The sequence below is a fragment of the Pyxicephalus adspersus genome, chromosome Z, assembly GCF_032062135.1.
Source record: "Pyxicephalus adspersus chromosome Z, UCB_Pads_2.0, whole genome shotgun sequence".
Lineage (NCBI taxonomy): Eukaryota > Metazoa > Chordata > Amphibia > Anura > Pyxicephalidae > Pyxicephalus > Pyxicephalus adspersus.
The window spans coordinates 55056032-55074128 of record NC_092871.1 but is presented as its reverse complement, the minus strand read 5'-3'; the positions used below and the strand labels follow the sequence as shown (position 1 = coordinate 55074128).

At 35.4% G+C, this 18097-nt stretch overlaps 1 protein-coding gene across 8 annotated transcripts in view; it reads right to left on the bottom strand.

Moving 5' to 3' along the window:
- GRIN1 (glutamate ionotropic receptor NMDA type subunit 1) overlaps positions 1-17225 on the bottom strand; it is a 73011-nt gene extending 55786 nt beyond the window's left edge. For 6 of the 8 annotated variants that reach the window (XM_072431408.1, XM_072431405.1, XM_072431404.1 and 3 more), the window contains exons 1-5: positions 16455-17225; positions 11951-12085; positions 10389-10565; positions 3462-3524; positions 2565-2665 (exon numbers count right to left, since the gene is read on the bottom strand). In XM_072431408.1, the coding sequence (XP_072287509.1) occupies positions 2565-2665; positions 3462-3524; positions 10389-10565; positions 11951-12085; positions 16455-16712 (734 nt within the window). In that variant the 5' untranslated portion in view covers positions 16713-17225. The remainder of the gene's footprint in view (positions 1-2564; positions 2666-3461; positions 3525-10388; positions 10566-11950; positions 12086-16454) is intronic. The other 2 variants (XM_072431406.1, XM_072431411.1) reach the window with 1 other exon arrangement.
- Between the last annotated feature and the right edge of the window lie 872 nt (positions 17226-18097).

Below are 18097 nucleotides of genomic sequence, written 5' to 3'. Positions count from 1 at the left end.
CACGGAATCCTATTAGCCCTACTAGTTGTTATCTTGGAACTATTATACTATACTAGAATTATTAGTTTCTGTGTTGTAATAAATTAGTAGATGGGTTTGTATAGTTTAAGAAAAAAAAACTCCCAGGGCTGGCAAGGGCTGCACCATAATTAGAAAGTATGCTGATTATGGAAAAAAAACTCCCTCCCACACAATTGAAAATTTTGTTATACTTTAAACCTATTTCCTTTTAGACTGAAACATGAAATATGATATAATTTTCCTGCTTTTTTGTCCTTTAACTTAAGCATTTTGTAAGCTTACTTTTTAATTGAAACTCAAAAAAGTTCATTATTATTCACCCACTCAATTACCAAAAAATGAATTAATTGATCTTTATTATAGGTTTATTATAACTAGGTTATAAATAAAGGCACTACTGAAAAAGCCAATTTCTTTTTATTAATCTAGGCAAAAAGAAACGGTGGCGGATGCCCAACATGCTACCACACATGTTTAATCAGTGGTGGTAAGGACACCAAGAGGAAACATCGCTCTAAATCTTTAAAGTGGGTATAATGACTAGTGTTGGTGTTCGAATTCGTGTTGTCCTTATATTCGACCCGAATATGGCTGTTCGAATTTGGATAGACCCGACCCGAAAAACATGGGATTCGACTGCAAAATTTCAGGAAAAAAAAAGTTTAAAAAAAAATAAAAAATCATCCTAAGTGAATTTAATTAGCGTGTGCTTTTATTTTAACTAGTATTTTTTTTTTTTTTTTTTACAGGTTATCCGACAATGACATTATGAATCATAATGTCATTGTGGGATCCTCGGACCCTGCCTTCAATTAGCTGTAACCTCAGGCGATTCCAGGGCAATAGAGGTTCAATGGAGATATCCATCTCCATTCATAACCTCTACTGCTCTGTGATTGGCTGGGGAGAGGAAAATATATTGAAATTGCTGAAAAGTGGAGCCTTTCCTATAACACTGTACCCATACTAATTTTTCTAATCTTGTGTTTTTGTAAGAATTTTATTCAAACTGAATAAAATTTTGTTCTTTTAAAATGTTTTTAATGTGTTATAATGACTGTCATTATGTGCCTGAAAAGTCCCTTAAATCTTTTTAGAGATTTGCATGTCTAGTAACTGTATGGGACATGGCAAGGTAAAATATACAATCCAATCCCATCAAAAGTTCATGAAACTAAAAAAAGGTACACTGCTTTTTACAAGCCCTTTAACTGGGTCTACACGGACGGTTTAAAAAAAAGCAAGTAAACGTTCCTACAGCATTTATATGCGTTTTTATGCACTTTTACTAGCGTTTTAAAGCTTGCCTTTAAACTGCTGGAAAAAGCCAATACGTTTTGTTTATGTTTGCATGTTATCTGCACATCAAAGTATGATCGTGCAGTTTACATTGTTTAGAATGTTTGTGAATGTCATTCATGAAAATGGGAACGAAAGATTGAGAGGTTGTCCAGAAAGCAGCTAAGGTTTGTTTTGTTTACCCTGAGTAGGTCACTATGATACACTTGTTACTTGCTAGAACTCTTAATTCTCCAAGTCTGTATCAGGTTGCAAGGTAATATTTATCAGTATTTACCAACAAACTTTGGGTGAAGTGTTTTATAATTTGCCGTTATTTAAGTATTATATCATAAATTATTAGCAAGCATCAACATGTGATGAAAGTCTGAAGGAAGTCTGAGGGAAATTTCCACTGCTGAAGCATGTAGGTGCACACATATTGTAAACAATGTTGCTTATGTCTGACCAGTTCAACAACATACAATATTTATTTCTATTTTACAAAATGTGGCTTACAAAATTGAAATTACTGTTGTTTTACTTATTAAGAAAACAAGGAGCACAGGCCTATTGAGACTAATTATATTTCTAGTTCTAATTAGGCGTCAGCTCCTTACCACCCAATAAAATGTAACTGTGGACCATTTTCATAAAAATGTGCTAGCTTGGATGTAAATTTTCACAATAATCTATGTTACAAAAGGCTATTTTAAATTGACTGTTGTCCTTTTATACCTTAGGCCAAAAAAGTATCAAATAATTTTTCGTTGGTCCCAGTACTAAAAATGTCATGTTTATAGACTAAAAAACAATTGTAATCAACCAGAAGTTTATCAGTAGTTTTAATGTTGTAAAAAAAAAAATAAGGTTATGTTTTTTAATAGATGTTCTCTCCCAATATGGCATTATAGAACAGTTAAAATAGCAAAGTGTTTTTTATTAGAGAGCTAGTAGCATACTCTATACACCCCAATATAAAAATTAGCAAAGCATTCCACAAACCTTCATCCACATGCTAATACTATTTTTCATGGTCAGTTTTACCAAAAGTTGCTAAATATTTTTAATAATGCACTTCAATATATAAAATTTAAACAAATAGGTAGGTTAAGTAGTAATAAGTAATAAGTAGGTAAATTAATTCCCATCCATAGTTCACATCTAAAAGCAGGCATAGTCTGAACTTTAAATAAATGTTTTGGTGAACACAAAACTAATAGAAAGTTGTATTTTATTTATTTATTTTTGTAGTATGGGCCTACCTTGCAGAAAGAATAATCACTCTTGCTTCTAGGCCTTTTGCTTCAGTCAGAAGAGCAGTCACATTTTTGGTTCCAGGCTCAAAATGAAGAACTTTTTCTGCCTGTGATTAGTGTGAGCAAATGGAATTAGCACAGGCATCAAATATCTTGCAGAGAGAGAGAAAGAGCCATGCTATCAAAAAAAAAGATGGTTAAAAAATCTTTGCACAAATAATATAGACTTTATCTATGTCCAATATTTTCTTTAAATTTTTTTCCTTTTTTTCTTTTTATTTCTTCGCTTTGATTTTGCACTCTGCATGCAAACTGAAGTCCGCCAAGACCCAAAAAGAAAAAGAAAATATAAAAAGAAGGACGTGCATTTTAAAAGAGAGTAGAAAAAAAAAAGTCTGGAAATGCAATTTTTAAAAAAATCCAATGTGTCCTCTTCCCAAAATCAAAAAACCAAAAGGAAAAGATCAGAAATGAAAAAATATAAAAAATGCATTTAGTAAACAGAGGATTGACCTTTGAAGAATAATTGTTTATCTGTAAAATTAATCTTCTTAAAAAATAATAATTGCTTGCAGGTTAAATTTACTGGTTCACATGCATTTCTAACAAACTTTAACTGCTGGAGGTGCCCACAATTGAATAGGTATTGCTGTAATTATTTTTTTGCTGGCTCCTCCAGCATCAAAGGATCAACAAGACTTACTGTAGGGGCAGGCTGAGCACTTACATTTTATCCATTCTCTTGTCCAATCCACTACTGGATTGCACAAAAATAGCAGACAGTCACGGACCACCTAATTTAGGTGGGGGAGGGGGGGTAAAATTTAGATTGTATTGTTTTTGGTTTTGGGGTGTCTGTGACTTAGAACCGGTGGGCTACGTGCATTTTCCATGCATATATACCTTGGGTCCACGCTTGTTGTCATAGGAAAGTTGTTCGAGGTTTTCATAGTTCCTTTTTTTACTCTGATGAATAATGTGCACAGAGAAAATATGTAGACACAGAAGAATATTATAAACAGTTGAATATGGTGTGTAGTAAAGCAATCCAACAACCACCTCATCTCTCCACCTCTGCTAAAGGGTTATAATAACGCTGGAGCTTGCAAAACAATCATATGACATATGTCAGTAAATGTGTATTTGGTTGTTTTAAGCAACAGTGCTACCAGGATCCATAAATACAAACTATGGCATTTTATATTTATGGCTGAAATGCAAAATGTGCTTATTTGGTGTTTAGAATGCCCAAATGAAAGCTGGTATATGATTTTTATGTCTTATACAAGAAATCATTAACTATTAGCTGCATATTAATGTTCTGAGGATTAATCAATATTTAAAGTTTGGAAAGGTTTACTGATGTTTTTTAAATACATTAGCTGTATTAGAAAAAAACATTGTATATATATATATATATATATATTGATTTTATTTTTAAGATTTAAACCTTGTAAAATAATTAAGGTATTAATTAATTTAGTAGTAATTCATTTATTTTTATCTACAAATATTATTTCTTAATTAGATGGAACACTTTTTAAAATGTTAAAAGCAATCTAGATGTTCAAGGAACATCTATGAGCTTAATTTAATTGTGTTTTCATTACCATAGTCCTTTTGAGTCAAATTTTGCCCTTTTAATTTTTACACATTTAGAGTTTTATCAAGATAAATAATATCTTCACCTTCTATAAAACATTTAGCCATTGTGGTTTTGTTTTGTAAATAGTTTATAGGATTTGAAACAAATGAACTCCTGATATACTTTCAGATTATTGAGTAATGACAAGCATAGCACTCTGTCATCAAAATGTTATTTATAACAGGAAAATAATGATAACTAATAATGTTTGCTTTTTACTATTCCAGAGTCCTTTCTTTTCATAAAGCTTTAATTTCTAATGTTTTATACAGTAATTTCTGAATTTTCAATGGCAGCACGGTGGCTCAGCCAGGACACTACTTGCTTTGAGCTTGCAGCTTCCCTCTGTGTTTGTGTGGGTTTTCCTCTGGGAATTGGCTACCCCCCAAAGTTGACCTTAGACTGTATTAAGGACATATGATTATGGTAGGGACATTAGATTGTGAGCCCCTTTTAGGGACAGCTAGTGACATTACTATGGACTTTGTAAAGCGCTGCATAATATGATGGCGCTATATAAATACTGTGTAATACTAAAATTCCAATCAGAAATCTTAGGAAGTGTAAACTTTGCCCTGGGAGTTAGTCAGTGGAGTTGATTTGCTAAAGGTAATCAGATTGTTACCAAAACAATTGTATCATTCTACAAGGGATTATTCACTTATCTTGATAAATGAAGTAAACTTCTACTGAGCGCAGCCATCCATTATATTAATTCTTCACCACATTTACTAAGCAGAGTGATATTAGTCTTTGCTAAGCAAACAGCGAAAACTCCTTTATGAAATCAACATATTTTAGTAATAATTGTTATTGGTTTTTTTCCCAGTTCCAGTTTTTTTTAAATAAATATTCAGCATTTTGTGAAATTTCTGTGATTTGTCTGTTTTCATTATTTATCCATTTATAAAAACTTTATGAAGCAATGAGTTGGCTTCATGTACTTCTATAATTACATGTTTGACAAGGGCAGGACAGTGAAATAAACCACTGTGGTCATGTAGCAGGTATTTTGCATGTTCTCCTGTGATTATATAAGTTTTGTACGCTAGTGCATTGTTACAATATAATTAACATGCAAAGTTATTTGGTTTCTAATTAAAATCAACCACATGCAAAAAAAAATAGTGGTAAACTTTTGGGGCCACTAGGACAAACAGATGGTTATGGCAAACAGAGTATTTCAGCCCTGGGCATGGGACTGTATGCTTTAAATTTTGATATAAATAGAGCTGTACACTTTGTAAATAGCCATAGAATTTATTGGTGATAAACAACTAAATAAGTTATTACAAAAATAAATATTGTATCTGTGTTTTACTGTCTTCTGTTGATATACAACCATGGTTTTACTTTATTCTCTAGGCTTTGTGAGCATTCATGTGGATCAATACTCTCTACTTTGTTTGTAAATCAATCCTTTGTGTTCTAGCAACAGTAAAAAAAAACTGGAATTGTGTCTTTTGAATTACATTTAGTGTTTCTTTTTTCTTTCACTTGTCTCCAAGAAAACTGTGGAGACAACTGTGTGGATTGAACAGCGATGAACAGAGTCTGTGATTAACAGACATCACAGACATCCAAACACTTTGCACCTAACAACCATTATCAAATCATCTCAAAAAGTGGATGGACTTGTTTGTGTCAACACTTTCCTGATAAACAAAAAGGGTCTGTTAACCATGGATTGCATTGTAAATTTTTTTTAGTATAGACTGAAAATTTGGTTTGTTACAATTGTTTTTATATAACTTAAAATACAACTGTACAGAGAATATGGAAACCAACATTTCTGAACTCTCCTTCTGAAAATATTAGGTGCCTCTATTACATGGGGATCCAATCGTTTTCAATATTCTGTGACAGACTGATGTAAACCAAGCATACAGATTATGGAAAAAAAATTATTCTGATTTAAAAGACTGAAGCCAAGGGACCCGTAGGAAAGCTGACCAACAAGCTTTTTCTAAAGAAGAGGTGAGCAATATTTTGCTCATGACAAGTTTCCCTGAAATATTCCCTGGTGGTAATGACTTACTGGCATTGACACACATGAAAGACCTGGAAGATTCTCACAAGGCAATGTTTGAGTAAATGTCAGATTCCCTGTTTTATAAATAGAGCCCTTAAAATGTACTGTTCAGAAACTAGCAGCTGCACAGAACACAGTAGATTTCTATTTTTCACATTCTTTATTCCAAACTTGTTCAAAATAAGCTAAAAGGTCAAAGAAAGGATCCTTCAAGCCATGAGAAAATTTTAGGTTTTAAAGCAATCAACTCTCAACAAAATGTGTATAAAGATACAGTCAGTTTAGAAATAAGTAAATGGAACTGTAGAAACTACTAGCCCCTGAAATGGGATACACTTTTTAGTTTTTTTTTTAAGCAAAATGAAAAATGTACAAAAAAATACAAACATATATAAAAAATAAAAATACATTAAAAAATATTTAATGTTTAAATAAATGTGGGTCTTTACAAAAGATAAAGGGTCATTTCCAGTTTTCATAGTAAGAAAAGGGTCAACAGAATGCTTCATACTTCACCACTTTGTACAGCTCTAAATATTAAGTTGAAATGATTAACTGTTAACTGCTCTCTGATATGTTTTTGATGTTGTCATACTAAATTACAAATTTTACAAAACAAGGTTAAGCTGTATTTACTTCTGTTAACTAGTTGTATATGTATATATATGTAGGTATTCAGAATAAACTTTGGCTCACAATATTTTTAAAATTATTTTGCTTTGCAAACAGCTTCTATTTCTTCAATTCATACGTCCTGCTAAAATAAATAGGTGTCTGAGGACAAGGATTTTTAAGTAGAAAAAAAATGCAAGCAGGGACCCACATTGGTAGCACTGGGCCTTGTAATTGGTGCTACTTAAATTACTTATCAACATGAGTTCAATGGGCCTGATTTAATAAAGCTCTCCAAGACTGGAGAGGATACACTTTCATCAGTGAAGCTGGGTGATTCAGCAATCTTGGAATGTATCTAATCCAGGATTCAAAACATTTGCTAGCAAATTGGAAATATATTTAAGGAAATCCATTTCAGGTTTGCTGGATCACCCAGCTTCACTGATGAAAGTGTATCCTCTCCAGCCTTGGAGAGCTTTAATAAATCAGGCCCAATGCGTGGAAGTTCCCCACCTCAGACATTGGCAACACATCAGACAATTCCCTCACACGCTACAGACATTTGATAAAGTTTTTAAAGCAGAACTAAACTCAAAAAAACAAGGCACTAGAGGTTTTTTTTTTTTTTTTTTTTTTGCAAAAGAAACATGCAAAGTCAATTTTGACAAAAAGCTTTAGTTTTTTTTTTTTTTTGCTTACACTGTACAGTGTATGTGGCATGTATTAAAATCTGGTTATATTCTTGCCACAACCGAAAAATGACCGAGATGTTATGGACAATGTAACTCATGGTTACCTAATGTCCGAAGAGGATTATGATGGACCAGGAAGGGTTGGTGACCAAAATGGTGGCTTCAGGGGATGCAACATAGCCAACATCATTGACAATCGCTGCTGGAAGCTTGACAAAAAGGTGTGTGCCATAATTGTCAAGTATGCTGTTCAATTCTGACAATCATGCCAAAAGCTCAGTGACACTTATGAGAATTTATGCTTCAAGGTACAAAACTGTACAAAGTAAATGTTTAAATGTTGGTCATGCATAGAAGTGTTCAACAACAAGTCTACTTCATCAGCTAATCATTTACCAATAGCTCCTATTCTGTGTGTGGTCACCTCAACCAGCTCTGTCTCCAAACACTGTTACCACAATCTAACAAGGGCTAATGGGTTTAAATTGAACTGAGCAAAATCACCAAATTTGGCATAAAAGAAGTTTAGACTTTTTAGTGCATTCTTTTAACTTTATTTTAGACTCACACACTGTTTATGGCATTATGGCATTTATTTTAAGCATGACTACATTATGTGTTCCTAGACGAATATACTAAAAAAAGTGCTTTTAAGAGCAGTAAATAGGTTGATACATCAAATCTAATTACAGACGCCTCTACTGAGACATCATCTATCAATTCTCGCTGACCAGTTCACTACATTTCTTTTTGATCACACATACCACTTCTTGCTCAAAGTACATTAACCAGCTACATGGTTAAATTTGTACATTTATACTTTTTATTAATAATATTATCATTGGTAAAATTAATTTACTCTAAGAGGACTGTTTTAATAGGGTAGTTGATGATAACATAACTAATGTACTAACTTTTATTGGATTTTCCAACTGTCTTTTACTTTATGTTCAGCAGTTTACTTAATATTTATGAGATCATTGGCTGCTACACATTTTTGGTTGCAATGGTTCTTGGTGGATGCTAAACTTAACAATCAATAAAAAAAAGTCTATTTAAAAGTAAAACAATGATATCCAAGGCCTACATTCTGTACTAGATTGATAATATAATAAACCTTGTGTTATTTTGCATTTTTATGTTGTATGGTCACATGATAGAAGTTAACTGTAGAGAAACCGCATGTCAAAGTGAATTTGTTTTATTTTAGAGATATAAGGTGAAGTAATATGAAAACTATTATGTATTTTTTTAAAAGTTAAGCTTAAGAAAAACCCTTCCCATGTGTGGAGTCTCTCTAATAGTTATTGAGCATGCCTGCGATAGGCCCAAGATCAGTTACACTGGGTAATCCCAATCTCCCATAGCCCTCTCCTAATTATTAATGGGAACAAAGTATTATATTGGCTCCCAAAGAACTCCACACAGATGTTTTGACTAATAAAGTGTCCTACAAGAGAACTCTCTTCTGCAAGAAAACAGAATCAGTGTTAATGAATGAAGGCACCTTTGCTGTTCAACTACACAAGGATCCTCATCAAGAAGAATTCAACTTACTGACAAAGCAACAAGTTCACATAACTTCCACTTTCCTTAGTTGAACACTCATTCTCCCTTTGCTCCCTTGCTATGCTCCTTTCTGATTTATCTCCACTATCATCTTCCAGCCCTGTCCACAAAGAACGGGCCTCATTGCACAGGTGAATGGCAGCTGGTGGGGCTTATCTATCAAAGCTTATGCAGATGTTGTACATTTGACAATAATATTTGACAGCTTGCTCACTTTAATTTTAACTATATTTACCTTTTTCTCAATTATTACTGTTTTCAATTTGTGCATGTCTTACTAAAAAGAAGTATAACAATAGAAGCAACTTCAATAACTATAATGTTGACCTAAGCAACCAATCACCTTTCTGTTTTTTAAAATGTTCTAGTTGTCAACTAGCTATCCCAGGAACCATACACAAAAACATAAAAAGCTCAGAAAGTACAAAAGCTCAAAAGTTCACCAATTACCAAAGTTTAGGCACCACAGCTTTCTGGTCCCTAGGATTTGCTAAGACTAGAATCCTAACTGAAGTGAAATTACAGCAGCAGTTTAATTGGTTGTTATGGTCATTGCCACCACTTCTTCTTTATTCTCCTAATGCTTTAAGAGGTGGTTTGTGTCCCAGTTTATTAAGTTTGTGTTTTTCTTCTGCAATGTTCACACAAATTAGGAAACCAGCTTTATAAGCAATGCAAACCTCACTACAAATTTGGTCTGGCTCTATATTAGTACATTGCATCTTCTCCAAGAGCTGGGCAGCCAGCAGGGTTTCAATCTATTGCATGAGCCATGTCAGCAAAGCAGTGCTTAGCACGTCTCTGATGGAGATGTGGGCGGATGATGTTGATGTCAGCAGTGGGAGCTCGCAGAGAAGCTGCATTGTACACATGTTGGCCGAAAGACTTTAACTACCCATCATTAGCCAATTCAACCAAGCTGCTGGTCCATCAGAGTGCCTACCATTTCATATATCTTTTGTGCATCAAGTTAATTGTCTTTGGTTTATTACTGTGTTAACGTTAGATTTGCAAAGCTCCAGGCTATTCCCTTTTATCGACTGATTTAAGGAGATTTTGGCCCTCTGCAAAGCATGTGAGATGAAACTAGTACAAAGGTTTGTCAGGTGCTAGTGAGACAGTCTAGATGTTTCAGCATTACGTTTGTCATGTTACGATGAAAAGAGAAATATGTTTTAGGCACAAGAATCTACATACATTGAACAATCTGAGGAGAACTGGTTATCACAAGGAAGAAATATAAAACGTACATTTCATTGTTATGTGCACATACTGACCTTGGATTCTTTCTCTTCCAAGAGGGTCTCCAGTTTCTTCTGAGCTGCTCGGCCCTCATGGTCATCACTCACAATGAGAATAACGTGATTCCAGCCAAAAAGACGCATCATCTCAAACCAGACTAATGCCTGGTGTGAATATGGAGGGACAGTGCGGAGGAAAGACAGATGGATGCTCTAGAATATTAAAAAAGAAATGAAATATACACTATAAAATAAAATAACAATCGTACAAAAAACAATGGCATATCCTGATAAGTTTACAATTAGGTTGTATGCTTTAACAGGAGAGTTGTATTAATAAAACTGCTGGAGGCTATATTGTAAACTGAATTCACTGGGCTGTATGCTATACCTGTTATTCACTTTCTGGATTGTAACTGTAATTGACAGGCTGTCAATGCCAGGCATAGTAAACAAATCAGAGAATTTGGAGGAGGAGGACAATACCAGACACAAAGTACAGCTCAATGAGTTCCACCAAGGGAAATGAGAAGATGTAATTGGCCACCAGCTAGATTTGCTGAGCTGCAGGATAAACCTGTTAGGGAGGATAAACCCGAACCTTGGTTATGGTATTAGGGCAGGATTAGTGTTAGTAGTTAGGGTAAAGTTAAAGCTTAACAGTCCGATGCCAAGGACATTTAAATAGAATTTGAATAAAGTCAATTTTTTTAATATAATTATATTATTACCAAGATCTACTTAAAAGTAGTCAAATACTACAGAATACATTGACTGCAGCTGTACATTACTGTAGTATGTCCCTGTGGATTTAAGTCCTGATAATACCATCATTCTAAAAAGAAAAAGTATAATTTTTAAGGGACACATTGTAAACTGAAGGAATGATAACTCGCCAATGATACCCTCAAAGACACACACAATGCCCCCTCCCCATGGCTATAAAGTGTTTTCCCTTTCCATTATAAGTGTGAGTGGAAAAGATTTGGGGAATATTTACTGAAGGAGTTTAGGCTGGTTATTTATCAAAGTGATACATCACTCTGCAGACATAATCCAATTAGCTTAAATAAAGATATGAAGCGTTGCTGACTTCAAACATCAAATTACATGGCAGCAAATACATATATATATATATATATATATATATATATATATATTTGCATATCCTTGCATGTTACTGGGCATTCATTGCAAAGTGAAATTTTATTTTCATATTTACTTACTGTAGCAGGCTGGCTAATCTCCATAAGTAAATTACACCATTACATCTTTATTTCCAAGTATATACAGTTTCCACTCCAGGATTCTAGGCAGTATTTACTTTGTATTTTTGATTGAAAAAAAATCACTGCTAACTGCGTTTTTGCCATGTCCAGGCTGTGACCAGGTTGTTATAATGACAGCACGTGCTATACAGTTTATTATTTGCTATTGCTGTCTGCATCTAACCCCATCTGATCTAAAGAGTAAAAAAATCACTTAAAACTAATTCCATTTATCATTCTGAACCATCTTCAGTGGGCATGAGCAAATTCAATCCCAACTGCATAGCTTGAATGTGCAACTCCATCAATATGACTGCATGATGTACATACCTTATCAGAATATATGGACATCCTGGTTGTTAGCCCAATGACTGGTATTCGATAGAATCCAGCTGTGTATGAGACTGGCGTTGGGGTCAGGTGATCTGTTGGGGCTGGAGGGTGACTGACCAGTATGGCATAAACCTGGAAGCAGTAAATGTAGGTAGAGATCAAACTGAAGAACTGCACTGGGTATTTTTTTATACTTTTTTATTGATTTGTTCATACTAAACACCCCAAATAGGCCACATATGTCAGAATGACTTGAAAAAAACCAAACTTCATATAAAATTTTTATTTGAAATCAATTTTTTAAATACTATATTTATATTTATATTTTTTATAAGTGCTGACTTTCTTTGACTTGCTGACTATTGGCTAAACTCCAGTACCTGCCTCCTTTTGTCCAATGATAATCCCCAGCTGACACTGTTAGGACTAGACATCATGGCAGATGGATGACAAGCCCCAGTATCAAAGTGGAACCAAATCAGAAAGGGGCACATAAAAAGCTTTTCTGACCAATAAATGTAATACTTGTCAAGTTTGGGGTTTGCTCTTTTGCAGAGAGAGGGTTTCTATTTTTCAGACCACCAAATGTGTCTGTCTGGCCCTACCAACATTTTGCTGTAGAGTAAACTTGCATATCTAGCTAATATTCTACGAATTCTTTGAATAATTATCACTTTATACACAGCAATGTTTTCCATCATCTCTGTCTGACAGGTGGAGAATCCTTAACAATCCTAAATCCTTAAAAGATATTAATTTTTCTCCAAACTGGATATCTTGCCATCATCCTATATTGTATAGGCACAGATAACAGGAAAACCCCTAAAACTTACAATTCATTTATTCACACACTGAACAATTAGCAGTATTCGTCTCTAGAGGCCTATTACCTGCAATCTAATGGACGTCTGGGAGCCAGCCGCAGGAAAAAACACTCAGTGGCTACAGTCAGTGGCGTCATTCATTAAACTGGGCCCACCTGTCAGCACATTTACTAACACTCAGTACAAAATACATTCCAACAACATTCTTCTACTTCTAGAAATATTCTTTATACTATTATTTCTTTTTTTCTCCATAATAACATTTGTTCTTCTACCTGACCTTTCTATTGATATTGAAGGTAATTCTTAACGTTGATATAAACAAACAGGTGCTATATCTAACTACAAACTCTCTGCTATATGTATCTATGTCTCATGTTTATATATTTGCATATATTTATCTTTTATGACAAGTCTAATTATTTGGAGAGATGTAAAGAGCAACATAAAAAGAAGCATAGGTATAGCACATAAACAATAAACATGATATAGATGAATGAATACATGTCAGATGTACCATTCTCTTCTCTTTACATATCTTTCTTTCTGTCTGTCTACATCACATTTATACTTACCTATGCCATATATGTATGCAAATGCATGTATGTATCTTCTACATCATACCTATCTATCTAAATATTTATCTTTCTATCTGTCCACTCATCTATACCATGTATATTGTTTATGTACTATACATTTTTTTTTTGTTCTCCACTTCTCTCCAGATAGAGATAGATAGAGAGATAGAAAGACACATAAATAGATACATTATTAAACACATGCATCTGCAAACACATGTAGCATTGATAAACATATACAGGTATATGATGTGGATAGTAAGAAAGATATGAGGTATAGGAGATAGATGGATACAATACACACCTATATAAAATAGGGATACATTACAACATCTTCATTTATCTTCATTATCCAGATTTGGCATCTGGAGTCCTTTAGGACGAGAATTTCACCACCACGAACACATATATACTTTGATACATTACAACATACATATATATAACCATACATATAAGGTCAATAAATAGATAAAGGTAAATAGTTTGGCACAATATTGAGTGATACGCTTGTAAACCTAATTTTGAACAAGTGATTCAATCTTTATTTTATAATGCAACATACAAGGACATGACATTCAGTATACAGATCTATTTTTGTATTTTGTCTAAATATCACAATGTGTTCTATTGCTTGATTTGTTTTGTGCCTAGTTTGCCTACTGATTTGGTGAGAAGGATTTGAGAAAGGCTGCAATGCAGACAGAAGAGGCTTCATTGGAATGCATAAGGGCAGCTGAGACACAGGGAGGAGGTGATCAGATAGAAAATATCTGTACACCCTGCACACAAGATGGAGCCTCACTTGTATTTCAGGGAGAATACATGTTCACAATAGGACAGTATTGTGCTGTGTGTAAGATGGTGTTCATTGTATAAGGATCTATATTTTAAGCTCCTTAAAGGATGTGCCTCTATGTGTCCTGTGTACACATCAGAAATGTGTGCAAATGAAGCTGTATAAAATGTTATTTTAAAGATAAACCACTATACACACCATATTGGTTCATTACATTGCACATAAAATGGGAAATAAACCCAATATGATACATCGCATGGTATACGTACACTTTATTCAAAGTATTGTTTCACACATGACACATACAACAACATGTACATGCTGGACACATAAAATTGTGTCATTCACACAAGAACAGATTATGTAACAAAAAATAGAAAAACACACAAGGGTACATAAAAATAAAATGCACACACTGGATCACTCACAAAGATATTAGAAACAAAGATATTAGATTGGGTGCATACATGTAATGAAACATATAGAGACACATAAAAATATGAAAAAAAAACATATTTTGGCATAGTGTACATACAGGTAGAAATATAACAATTTACATTCTCATTATATACACACTACATGAGATGAATACATTTAGGAAGAGTGGCATTCTCAATAAAAATCACATACAGTAAAGGAATGGCTTATATATAAAACACTAGATTACAAACATACACATGCACACATTAAACAATTGACATATATATATAACACACACTGGATTACAAACACACACACTAGAAGTGATGCAGGGTATCATACAAGTGTATTCACATAAAAGATTACACACACGCAGCCATGTATTGATGTGCTGTGATCTCAGCTCTTTTATATACACACATCCTCTTTTGCTCCCTATTGGACGTAATGTTTTCACAGACAGCACAATATGGAGATATGATGTGTTATACATTGTGTACAGGAGCCCATATTTTCCTACACGTTGTACAACCATAGCAGGGGGTCAGATGGGAGGGGGAGCCACACAGTGTTACATAAGAGCCTCATAGTGCATTGCTCTATTGTATCATCATATGAATCCCATATTACACCAGCTACCTTTACCCATAGGACTAGCAAATGCAAATTTCATGACTAAAATCCAGTATACACTGATGGTGCCAATCCAGCTACTAGCCGCTTTTCAGAGCTATAAATGAGCTTTACTGAAATAATCTCTGCATTGGCAATGGTGCCCACCCTGTCTGAGCTGTAAATGGCATCATATTCACTGTGCAATGTAGGCATTGTATACCACGAAGCTGTACCTATTATGTGCCCACACATTATTGCACTCAGCTACCCACCTGGAGACTGATGTATGGTCAGGTTGTGACTTTTCCTATCTGGTGCTTTTGTTAGATATATTCCCACCTCGGTTACATATTATCTTTGGCACTACACCCATTTAGCAACACGCTGATTGATGAAAAGAAGAGTGCTAATCAAGCTGCAACAGACTGAATGTGAACGAAACCCTAAAAGAAGCTGGACAGAAGAACAGATATTCCCTTGTGCATCAACCCCTAGCAACAGATACGGCAATGACCAGTTGCCACCTTACTGGGTATGGCACTGCCCCTTCCCAATGTCAAGGCTACCCTGATTTGAAATTAGGACTGATATGACAATGCAAAAGACACAGCGTGCCCATCCAGTGTGCATGTTTATGTTGCTAGAAGGGTGATCAAAATGTGCCCGCATTACCTTTCTCTATCCACAATCTGAAGATCAGACTGTACTGAGTATACCAAAGAAGCCTTAGTGCCCATTACACACCAATAGATCGTCCCCAGATTTTGACGACCTGATTAGGATACTAGCTATTCTTATAAAGAACGTGACTGAGGGAACTGAGAACCCTGGAAAATGGGGGATGCTCAGTATTTATCTTTACCTTTTACTATGCCTCGTTCATGCCATATTTTGGCATGTTTTAACCAAGACCAGAAGGTGAATAGAGAATGCAGTATATACTCACAAAGCGCATTTTCATAAAATGCCAATCTTTACCTTGCCTGTAGATGCAGCTTTACAAACTGTTCTTTACATGAGGCAGGCTAGCTGAACATAATACCGAAATACCTAGTTTGCATATCTTATGTCAATATGCCCACGAAATACCACCCATGTGTTTGTCTATATTAGTTCCCAAAACTACCCTTTATGAGCAATTCCCCATCTATTGCCAACCTTTAGCTGCCTTTATGTGTTTTAGTGGTCTATATTACCATACAAATTGGTTCCATAAATAAGAGACAGGTTAGCCAAATAAAGCACCCACATCATGTGCTCCCTAATACCTGGCTGGAGATGAGGTCCTCGCAAACGGATAGAGCCATCTGGATCGCATTCGGCCTGTGGGTGACTGAGGTGGCATTGAGCTGGATCTTCCAGGTGCCATGCCTTTTGTTGGCTTGGTTGACAGCATCCCTGAAGAGTACCTCGTGCTTTTTGGTGCTCAGTACCGCTCCGATGTTCACTATTTTGGGATCACATCCAGCCCGGGCAAACGAAAATAAGAACAGCACTGCCAGCAAGAACAGGCGCATCCTGTCCATGGACTTAGCACACCCCGGCTGAGCCAACGTCCTGCTTTTGGGGGGCTCCCCAGCTCCAAACAGGGTGAAATTGAAATGTCAGAGACTGAGAGAACCCTGGCTTTGCTGGGAGATGGGGGAGGTGGGTGGGCTGAAGGAGGGGGTGGAAGTAGCTCAATCAATGATCCTAGGTAGGTTTCAGATCCAGTGCCAATTCCTTCTATTGCTGCCCGTGCAGCCCCTGGGATGCCTGGATTGAGGGAGGGTAGGGGTGCACAGTGGCCAGTGAATTGAAAGCAGATGACTGGGATGAAGACGATTGGGGCAGACAGTGATAAAGTGTTAAAATGGGATTAGGATCAATGACATCGAATGAGGGTGAATAGCATAGATGATATGATCATGGAGGTAGCTGGAAAAACAATATGTGTCTTAGACTAAGGGTGCAGGGTGCATTGCTCGGGTGCTTGAAGCAGTGCAGGGTATCCACTATTCTATTCAGGCAAAGGGGCTGCCTGCTTGCTTGCTGCTGTCCTTGGTGCTGAAATGAGCCTAGTCAGTTCCCTTCTAGCTGGAGCCTCCGCAGTGTCACCGTTTCCACCAATGGAGAGTAGGGACTCTTCTCCCAAATAAGGAGCCCACCACAGCCCCCTCTGCTACTTAACCCCCTCTGCGCCAGCATACTATCAGCTCTGACTCATTTTATACTGTCAACTCCTCCTTTTTTGTCAGTGTAAATGCAATGTCTTGTATTGCACACCAGTAATAATTTATTGAAGATTATTCGGGTCAATAGGTAATTGGCTCAAATGCTATTCAGGCACATATCCCGCCCAAGAATTCTTCAAATTTGGTCTTTTTGAACAGATTTGCCTTTCAAATGATTTTGCATATCTAGTGCTAAGGTATTACGCATATTTTGTGCAAATAATATAGTCATTTATATGTTTCTATGTATTACAAGGAGTTAAACACAGCCACACACGTGTGGATTTCATCATTCAATGAACAACCGAACAATTGTGTAATATAAATCTGAAGATAAAAAAAGATCAGATAGGAAGGGGGAAGAGTGAATATTTTCAGCTTTCAAGTCAAAGTCAAATAGTAAAGTGTATGGAGAAAACTGTAGATTCCAAAAAAATTGCTTTAAAATGTTTATTTTACCAAGTGCTTGGATTAAGCAGGTGAAGTTACCCTGAGTGGTGCACCGCATGATCATTTCAGATTTAAATCAGCAGGTGACTAAGGAGCTTACCTGACATTTTAATGTATTACTGCTTGCTCAAGTCTTCATTTTTTGTTTTTATGTAATGCTTGTACAGTTCTTTAGATGTAATCATGTGTTTTGGGAACCTTAGTTTGTGATGCAGAAAAGCAAATTCCCAAACAACCATAGAGAAACC